General features: G+C 36.5%; 1 protein-coding gene across 1 annotated transcript; it reads right to left on the bottom strand.

The window, feature by feature from the left end:
- Positions 1-3,973: 3,973 nt before the first annotated feature.
- LOC138740073 (BTB/POZ domain-containing protein KCTD21-like) lies at positions 3,974-5,487 on the bottom strand. Its single transcript, XM_069892498.1, has one exon. The coding sequence runs from the start codon at positions 5,454-5,456 to the stop codon at positions 4,674-4,676; it is 783 nt and encodes a 260-aa protein (XP_069748599.1). The 5' UTR covers positions 5,457-5,487; the 3' UTR covers positions 3,974-4,673.
- Positions 5,488-8,852: the final 3,365 nt, after the last annotated feature.

The following is an 8,852-nucleotide window of genomic DNA, read 5'->3' as shown; positions in this document are numbered from 1 at the left end:
ATTAAATACATATCATATTAAATACATGCAGTATTTAACAAGTGTTATTAATGTCACAAATTATAATTTACAAAGGTTGGATTGACAAAGGATTTTTAATTGACCTATATTCTACTTGCCATCCAAGATTGCTGTTTTATCAGTTTAATTTTCTGTATCTTGATTTCTAATAGTAACAAGCAATCATAATATTTACATTAAGGGAATGAAAGAAAATGAAATTTCACTGTGGACTCTTTATGGTCAAAAGTTAAATTGGAATTTGAAATGTCACCATCATCAAAAACATTTTTATCAATGAGTTAATGGTTAAATCTTCAACATATGCAAAAGTAAATTATTTAAAACAGGCTAAGAAAATACATATTCACAATTTTAAAAGTGTCTACTGAGTTAAAGTTGGATAAAGAGACCTGTATCTATCAATATATGTCAAGACAGGAATAGTTTAAACAAGGGCTGAATTTTTAAGTAGCAAAAAGCAACGATGTCACACAAAATTTAAGTGGTGATTGAAAGATTAAGTTTAATTCAAGCTGCTAATACTTTAACAATGATTAAGTAAATTTTCTACTGGAACAAAAAAGTACTACATCAGCTGGGAGTAACCCAGCAGGTCATTAAGTTAGAAGAGGCATTAATTACCACAACAATGACCATATTATTAAAGCCTGATATAGATTCTGGACAGAATATGCAAAAGCAATTCTAATCAAAAAGAAGAAACAAACTTTCCATGCAGGAAAACTTCAGAGTCAGTTCCACAAATGGAGAAAAAGCAGAACAGCCCAGAGGTAAGCCTTTAAAGGCAGAGCAAAAAAGATCTGCTCATCTGTAGAACAATACATGGCATGTTATTTTGATCTCTATGAATTGAATCTTCATCTTTATGGGCAAAGATACATAAGCATAATGAGGCCCAATAAAGGCAATGACTTTCAAATTACACCGGGTTAAATGTAAATATAAATAAGGGATAAAAGAGGGAATCGGGGAATGATGAACTATAAATATTGTAATTGTGATGATTATAATTCATAATGTTACTGTTTAAAGATGATTGTCTATTTCAAGTAAAGAATTAATATGGGGAACTCCAGTTAAGATGGGAAGGCTAAGCAGTAGATGGGTACACTGGGCACTTTTCAAAATGGCGGGAGAAAGGAGGAGGTGGGGGGGTGGGAGGGTTTGGGGTATTTCATATTTCTTTTGAATTGTTGGTTTGAGTTTTTTTTTTAAAGTTTGCCATAATTTTGTTTCAAGCACGGACATCTGCCCCAGAGTTGGCAGAAAATAGGGACGAATGATAAGTGTTAAACGACAGGAAGGAAGGGGAGGGCAAGGATATTGGGAAAACCCTGAGGTAATGGAATAGATTAATTCCCCCACCTTAAAAAAGGTATAAGGTAACACCCTGTCACACTAAGACGAGAGTAAGAATACGGAACAGGGACCGAGCACATATGACATGGTTTTCTTTCCCTTTCAGGATTTTGGTTCTCTTTTGGGTTTTTTTCCAGTTTTTTTTCTCTTTTTGGAGGCATTTTCATCATTATTTCTTTTTTCTTTTTTGTGTTTTGGTAAAGGTCGTAGGCCTCAGGAGGACTGGTATTGAGATAAACTTTTCAAGTATATTTGTAGTGATCGGCGGGGATAAATTCAGACTCTATGTGTGTGTGTCTAAACCAGGCCCACACACATTCTGCAGAATCTCTTCTGCATTCTAAATCCACCCAACCACTGGCATTGCAAAAACTTCTGTTAGACCCACTTCCTGCTTCTTCAACAATTTCTCAGTTTTCCAGACCATCTCATGAACATTTTAATGATGTTCTTTGCTAAAACACTATTCCTGTTCCTTTCACAACTGCTATATTTATTCTTCATCTTCAAAACAAATTCAACTCATCTATCCCATGAACCATTGGCCTATGGAACAATATAACACAATACAGTGGCCTCAGTCCATGATGTTGTGCCAATCTATTTCAATCTATTCCACATAGATCTAACCCTTCCCTCCTTCACAGCCTATAACTGTCCATCTCTAAACTTTCCTCTTTATGGTTCCCAAAGTAATGTGTTTCTTAGTATATTGCCATCAAGCTCAAAGTGTCTTAACAATTTTGATTGAACTGACAAAACTAGGACACCTCAGACCAACATGGAAGATTACAACTTGTATGAGGATGAGGTTATAGAGTACCTAGAGGTGCATGAAAAGATAGGCCCAAGTCAACATGGCTTCCTTAAAGGAAAATCATGCTAGACAAACCTATTGCAATTTTTTTGAAGAGATCACAAGTAGGAAAGACAGGGGAGATGCAGTGGATGTTGTGTACTTGGACTTTCGAAAGGCCTTCGACAAGGTGCCACATATGAGGCTATTAAACAAGATGAGAGTCATGGAATTAGGTAGAGCATTGGTTGATCGACAGGAAACAGAGAGTGAGAATAAAGGAGACTATTTCTGGTTAGCAACTGGATACCAGTGATGTTGTTCGGGGGTCAGTGTTGGGAGCATTTCTTTTTATGTTGTATATAAACTATTTGGATTATGGAATAGATGGCTATGGATAAATTTTCAAGCAAAATAGGTGGTAGCGCGGGTGGTGCTGAGGATATGGAAAAGCTGCAGATAGACTTGGATAGATTAGGTGGGTGGGCAAAGAGATGGCAGATGAAGTATAATGTTGTAAAGTGTACTGTCATACACTTTAGTAGAAGAAATAGATAGGGGTGAAAATCCAAAATTCAGAGGTGCAAGAGGACTTGGAAGTCTTCATGCAGGATACCCTAAAGGTTAACTTCCAGGTTCAGTTGGTGATGAAGAAGGCAAATGCAATATTAGGATTCATTTCTAGAGGAATAGCTTATAAGGGATTTAATATTGAGACTCTATAGGCCACTGGTGAGACCTCATTTGGTGTACTGTGTACAATTTTGGACATCTTATTTGAGAAAAGACGTGCTGGTGTTGAAGAGGGTTCAGAGAAGGTTTACTAGAATACCAGGAATGAAAGGGTTAGCATACGAGGAAAGTTTGTTGGCTCTTGGACTGAACTCATTGCAGTGCAAAAGGATAAGGGGGGACCTCATGGAGACATTTAGAATGCTGAATATGTCCTGCATATGTATTGTTTGTCTGTATGTGAGTTACGTCTGGTTGTATGTTGCATGTTTTGCACCGAGGACCAAAGAACGCTGTTTCATGGGATTGTATTTGAACAGTCAGATGACAATAAACTTGACTTGAAAGGTTCTAGACAGAGTAGTTGCGGCAAGGTTATTCCCCACGGAGGGGGAGTCTATGACAAGAGGGCACAGCTTCAGGATAAAAGGGCATCAATTTAAAATAGAGATGTGGAAAAACTTTAGCCAGAGGATCGTGAGTCTGGGGAACATTTTGCCACAAGCATCTGTGGAAGCAAATTTATTGGGTGTATTTAAGGTAATTGATTAGTCAGGACATCAAGAGTTACAAGGAGAAGGCCAAGGAGAGGGGCTGACTGATGGCCTACTTTTATTCCTATATCTTGTATGATCCTTCATGGTTCTCCCTGACAGCAGTTTTATTTTGCAAAACCACTCTTCTGCTACTGAGTTCCACTTGATTAATGCAGCAGACATTGGTTTCAAAGTAGCTTCCAGGTCTCCTGTATTGGTCTGCACCATTCTTTATTAATATAGGCAGATGATTATTACCAATTATGGTGTTGATGGTATTTCTCTCTTTGGTAAACACTGATCTATTAATTCTGTCCACTATTCTAGCCAGTATCTCAATCTCAATTATTGTTTTTATTAAAGTAGATTTTTATATACCTTAATTACTTAATTGATAACATGAATCAACATTTTTTCTGAATGTCTAAATTGCATTTTCACAAGCTAATTTTAATATTTGTTGCAATTATTAATTAAAACATTTAGTTTTATAACAAAATTTATTTCCAACTACTGATCAGTCATAATAATGTTTCATTACATTTCCCTTCAAAATTATTTTCATTAAATCACAACTGCTAATTTTGTGTTCTTGTTACAAATCCATTATCCATCTGGTTGTGTATCGATCACATTTTATGTTTACACCTTATTTGATAAATGTAACTTGTAAATGTAACTTGATTCTGGAATGAATGTTCAGTCAGTATATATCTGGAAAATTGTCCTGTCCCTAGTTTTATTTTGAAGACTATACAGAGTGTGCATATGTTAAGTAATGTACATTTATTCACCACAAATTAGGAAAACTACTTTGTGACTAAACCTTGGGTTTTTTTTGCAATTCTTCTGTTGAAGCATGATACTTACCATGGAGGTCAAATAAAATAATGGGTAACATTTGTTTTAAAATTAAAACAATTGAGCATTATCACAGTATTCTTTTTATGGCGATACATTTCTTGTTAAAAATCCATTGCAAAAGTATTTATACACTACTACAGTAATTGTAAAAGCTGGGGCAAAAATAAATTGTTGGAATTTGCAATATTATCATAAAATAAACTATCACTCAAATTACATTGTTAAGCTCTTATAATTCAAAGCATTTCAATAATGCAACAACCTTGAACTTAAAGTGCCATACAGTTTAGGAGAAAAATAATTTAAGGCCTTAACTGTTATACAGTAATAAATATTTCACTGCTAATATTTTAAGACATTTTTTATTTATATCGAACTAAACGTAGTACCTTATAGTTCATAAAGTCAGAGGAATCTGGTTGTAGTGAATCTACATGGAATCCATCACTCATTGCTGTTTTAAGCACTTCCTCGACAAACAATTGAAAATTGTTAACTTGCTCATTTGTAGGCACAATCCAAAGTCGTCTTAAATTTTGTCTTGTGTATTCATCTTCAGGCAGCACTGCCACATGTCCAACCCACTGCAGTGTTAAATGGTGCGGATCCTTTTTCTCATAACCAATTGGCAAGAGTCTGCCACTAACAAAGTAACAAAACTTGGAACTCAAATGCTTCAAGAATTCAGCCGATGTGCAAAATATGTTGGCATCAAAGACCTCTGTGCTACACGAGGTTAGGTTGTACATTTGTGGGGCTGGTTTAACAGTAAAATAAACAGTCTGCAGTCTCTGGTCCAGAGTAATATTGAGCATTGCATTCCTTTCTGCATTGGCATTTTCAGATTCTCTCTGCTGCAAAGCCTCAATTAAAGGCTGGATCTGGTAAAAATCAGCTTCTCTCTTCAAAAGCCCAACTTCTTGAAAATCATCTGGTAGATCAAGGTTTGATGTGCGCAAAAAATTTAGAATATATCGAAATATTTTCCCATCTCTGTCAATGAAGTAATTACCATGTTGATCACTAGTTGAGGGCATTTTCCCACTGAACATTACACCCAGCATCGAGTCAGGGTAACGTGTTAAAGTTGCGAGAGAACTGGTGTACAATTTTCCTCCTACATTTAAAGTTATTGGATCAGACATGTTGAAATGGTACTGTAATCTTAATTCTTTATAATCTGTTACATAAAAGGGAGACAAAAAGAGAAATAAAGATTTTATGAAACAGTACCTCATACAAAGGTCCAAAATAACTCCACACTTAACAGAAGTACTGTGTCTAACCTCAGTACAAATGCTTTGTTGTAAATGAATTTCAATTGCATATTTTTATTTTCTTTGTTTCAAACCCAATCACATGTTGCACGTTTTGTGATTCTATTTTTTCACCAACATACCTGGAATGAGAAGGGATTTGCTTTTTATAGCGCCATAATATGCGGCCAGTAATGAATATTGCTTCTTATTTTGGATACAATGCTGATGTTACTGAATAATTATCTCAAGGAGAAAATCTGGGGAGGTGGGAATATTGTAGAGTTGGTTGATGTAACATTGTGAGTCAATGTGTTGGGGATTTCTTTTTTAAAATCTCATCACAGGTGTTGGAAGAAAATAATAGAGAAAATTGTGATCAGATTTGAAACGTACCAGGGGTGTAGATCAATTGGGTGTAAATTGGGGGCACAGACTCGTGGGCTAAAATAGCCTGTTACTGCGCTGTGTCTCTAAATTAAAAATTAAATTACATACAAAGGCATAATAAATTTAGTACAGAGACACAAATTACTGCAGTTGCTGGAATCTGGATCAAAAACCTAAACTATTGGAAGAATTCAACAGGTTGAGTAGCATCTGTGAAGGTTGAAGTTTTGAGATGGCAACCTGCGTGCAAAGTCTCAATTTGAGATGCTGATCAACAATTCTGTTGTCTGTTTTAATTATTCACCTATTGCTATCTGCAGAATTAGAATGAAGAAAAGGGAATGGGAGTTAGTAAGGCTGGATCTTGTTTTGAAATGCATCTTGCACACCATGGTCGTCACTTGATCAAAGTCAAACCAAACTAATTCACAACACAAGTTTTTACAAAAAGACCAGCTAAATGAGGCATAGTATAAAGAGAAATTGTAGATAAGTATTATCCAGCAACTGTAGAATCTTGTTTGAAAAATGGCCTTCGTTAGGTGATATTGAAGGTTACTTCAGACAAATGGGGACAATATGCCTACTCTTAAAGGAAATGCATTGGATTTTTTGTTTTGGAATTTTGGTTTTGCTGGAACAGATTGTACTGGTATTTAGCAATAAGTTTAAAACTGAGGCCACAATTAAAAGATGAAATGCAAGAGATTTGGACAGAAGCTACACAAAACATCTGTCATAGAGAGTTGAGAGTTGGCACAACAGAATTTGGGTGGCATGGACTTGTGGGCCAAAATGGCCTGTTACCGTGCTGTATGTGTAAATTAAACAGATAGATAGATAAATTTAAACTTACTTTCAGAATTAATTGGTGAAGATGAAAATATGACAACATAAGATGACATTCTGTTAGAACACCAAATGCATGGGGGAAATGCAGTATCCAATTCGATTGTCAAATTGAATGTGACTTTCTTTCTCATCCATTCTCATACATCATAGCCAATGGAGCATTGGGAAAATAAGATTCAATACCAGAAAGTACACAAGCAGTAGAGGTTTGGATAACTGAGATTTCAGAGACTATAGATAGGTTTACCTGGAAAATATTAGAGTATTCAAATTGGGAGAACAAATAGTGTGTACTTTCTACAGGAGATGCTGGAAAAAGTTAGCAGGTCAAGCAGCTGTGGAAAGGGAAACAATATTTCAGGTCTGCAACTGTTTGTCAGAATAACTTACTGTTTGTTAACTGTCTCTCCTTTCACATATACAACTGGACCTGCTGAGAGTTCACAGCATATTCGGTTTTTATTTCAAATTTCTAGAATCTTCAGGGGGGGTTTCCCCAATCTTTAATTTTAAATTGGGAAAAACTAGAAACAATGAAGGCCGTAGAAAAGTTGAGGTTCAGGTACACCGATCATTAAACTGTCATGAATTAAGCATTTTTATGGCAATATTGATTATTATATCCAAAGACTAGATAAAAGGGAGCAGAGTCAGACTGCAAGATAACCCAGTTTACACTGAGAATGCACTGATAAATTCTGGTCATCACATATTATGAACTATTACAGAGATTACACAAAACTAGAATTTCTTGGAATTAATAAATTATCTTCAGGAATATGAGAGAGAATCTTGGATAACGAATAAAATCTAAAAAGAGCCTAATTTTTCAAGGGGGGATGTTAAAACTACTTCAACATCCAAAGGATGGCAAAGGGTTGAATTTTTTTTTCTGTCAATGGCAAAAATTTAAATCTGAGATTCGTATTTTCTGTCAATTTTAAAAAATAACATTTACATAGGCTGCAGATTAGATATAATCTCACTAAAAGTCCATTGTTAATATTTTCCTAGATGTAAGAATGAATTACAAATCAGCCTTTTCCCCTACTTCTTCAACCGATTTCTTATTAGGAATCGCACAAATTTCACTATAGGAGGAAAGCAGAGAAAAATCAGGGTACCATCTCCAAAAACTGCAAGATAAATCTCATTAACCATACATTGGGAGTCAATTTACATTTGTTTGCTTCCTTTAAAATAGAGACATCTAAAGCGACCAGGAGACACAATCTTCATTGCCAAATTTGCCTTTAACACCGTTTTATTAACACCAATCATCATGTTTCACAAATAGCGTTACTACAAGTAGCTCTGTCGCCAATACTCAACTGAGTCAAAGCGTGACCTGGAGAAACATTTATTGCAACAAGTTCAAATGTAGGGCAACTATTAACATATTTCATTCATTCCTCAACTTTAAAAGTACGCCGCTCTGATTGATAATCGTTCTGTATTTCACGCAACTCATTGCCTGCTAACTTCAAGCGTCCATCAAATGCTTTGAACAAATGTCACTTTGTCATCAAACACACATTTCCAAAGTTTATTCTGATTTCTGCATCCCAACAACTGACTATCCAACTAGGAAAATAAATGCTCAACTTTAACGCAGCCCATACTTTCTCCATAAACCTAGTGGGCACCACTTTCGCTGGGAAAGCCTAATTTGCGCTGACAGCGGGATTGTTATGTAAAACAAAAACCCCTTTCCGAGCGAAGCACCCGACATGTAGGAGAAGGACATGCACGTTGTCTCCTGAGTCACTGCTTCCCGAACTGAAACATCGCCGAACGCTGCGCTGCGATTGCACCTGCAGTCCCCATCCGCACCGCATTGTGCGGAGTGCACGGCACTCACCTTGCTTCAACCCAACTTCGTGACGAGCCCGTGGTGGAAGCTGGGGCTTCCGGACGTTGTAGTTTTCGTGCCTTGTTCTGGCCATGATGTTTCTCCGTCCTGGTCCCGTGAAGCGAACGACAACTCCCAACATGCAGAGCCACGCACATGCGCATTGCCGCGCGGGCAGCTGTCATCCGCGT

The sequence above is a fragment of the Narcine bancroftii genome, chromosome 7 (assembly GCF_036971445.1).
Source record: "Narcine bancroftii isolate sNarBan1 chromosome 7, sNarBan1.hap1, whole genome shotgun sequence".
In the NCBI taxonomy this organism is placed as follows: Eukaryota; Metazoa; Chordata; class Chondrichthyes; order Torpediniformes; family Narcinidae; genus Narcine; species Narcine bancroftii.
This window is presented reverse-complemented; position numbering and strand designations above follow the sequence as displayed.

Excerpts from the sequence above, each read along its gene's own strand:
- LOC138740073 (XM_069892498.1), bottom strand. The coding sequence starts at position 5,456 with ATGTCTGATCCAATAACTTTAAATGTAGGAGGAAAATTGTACACCAGT.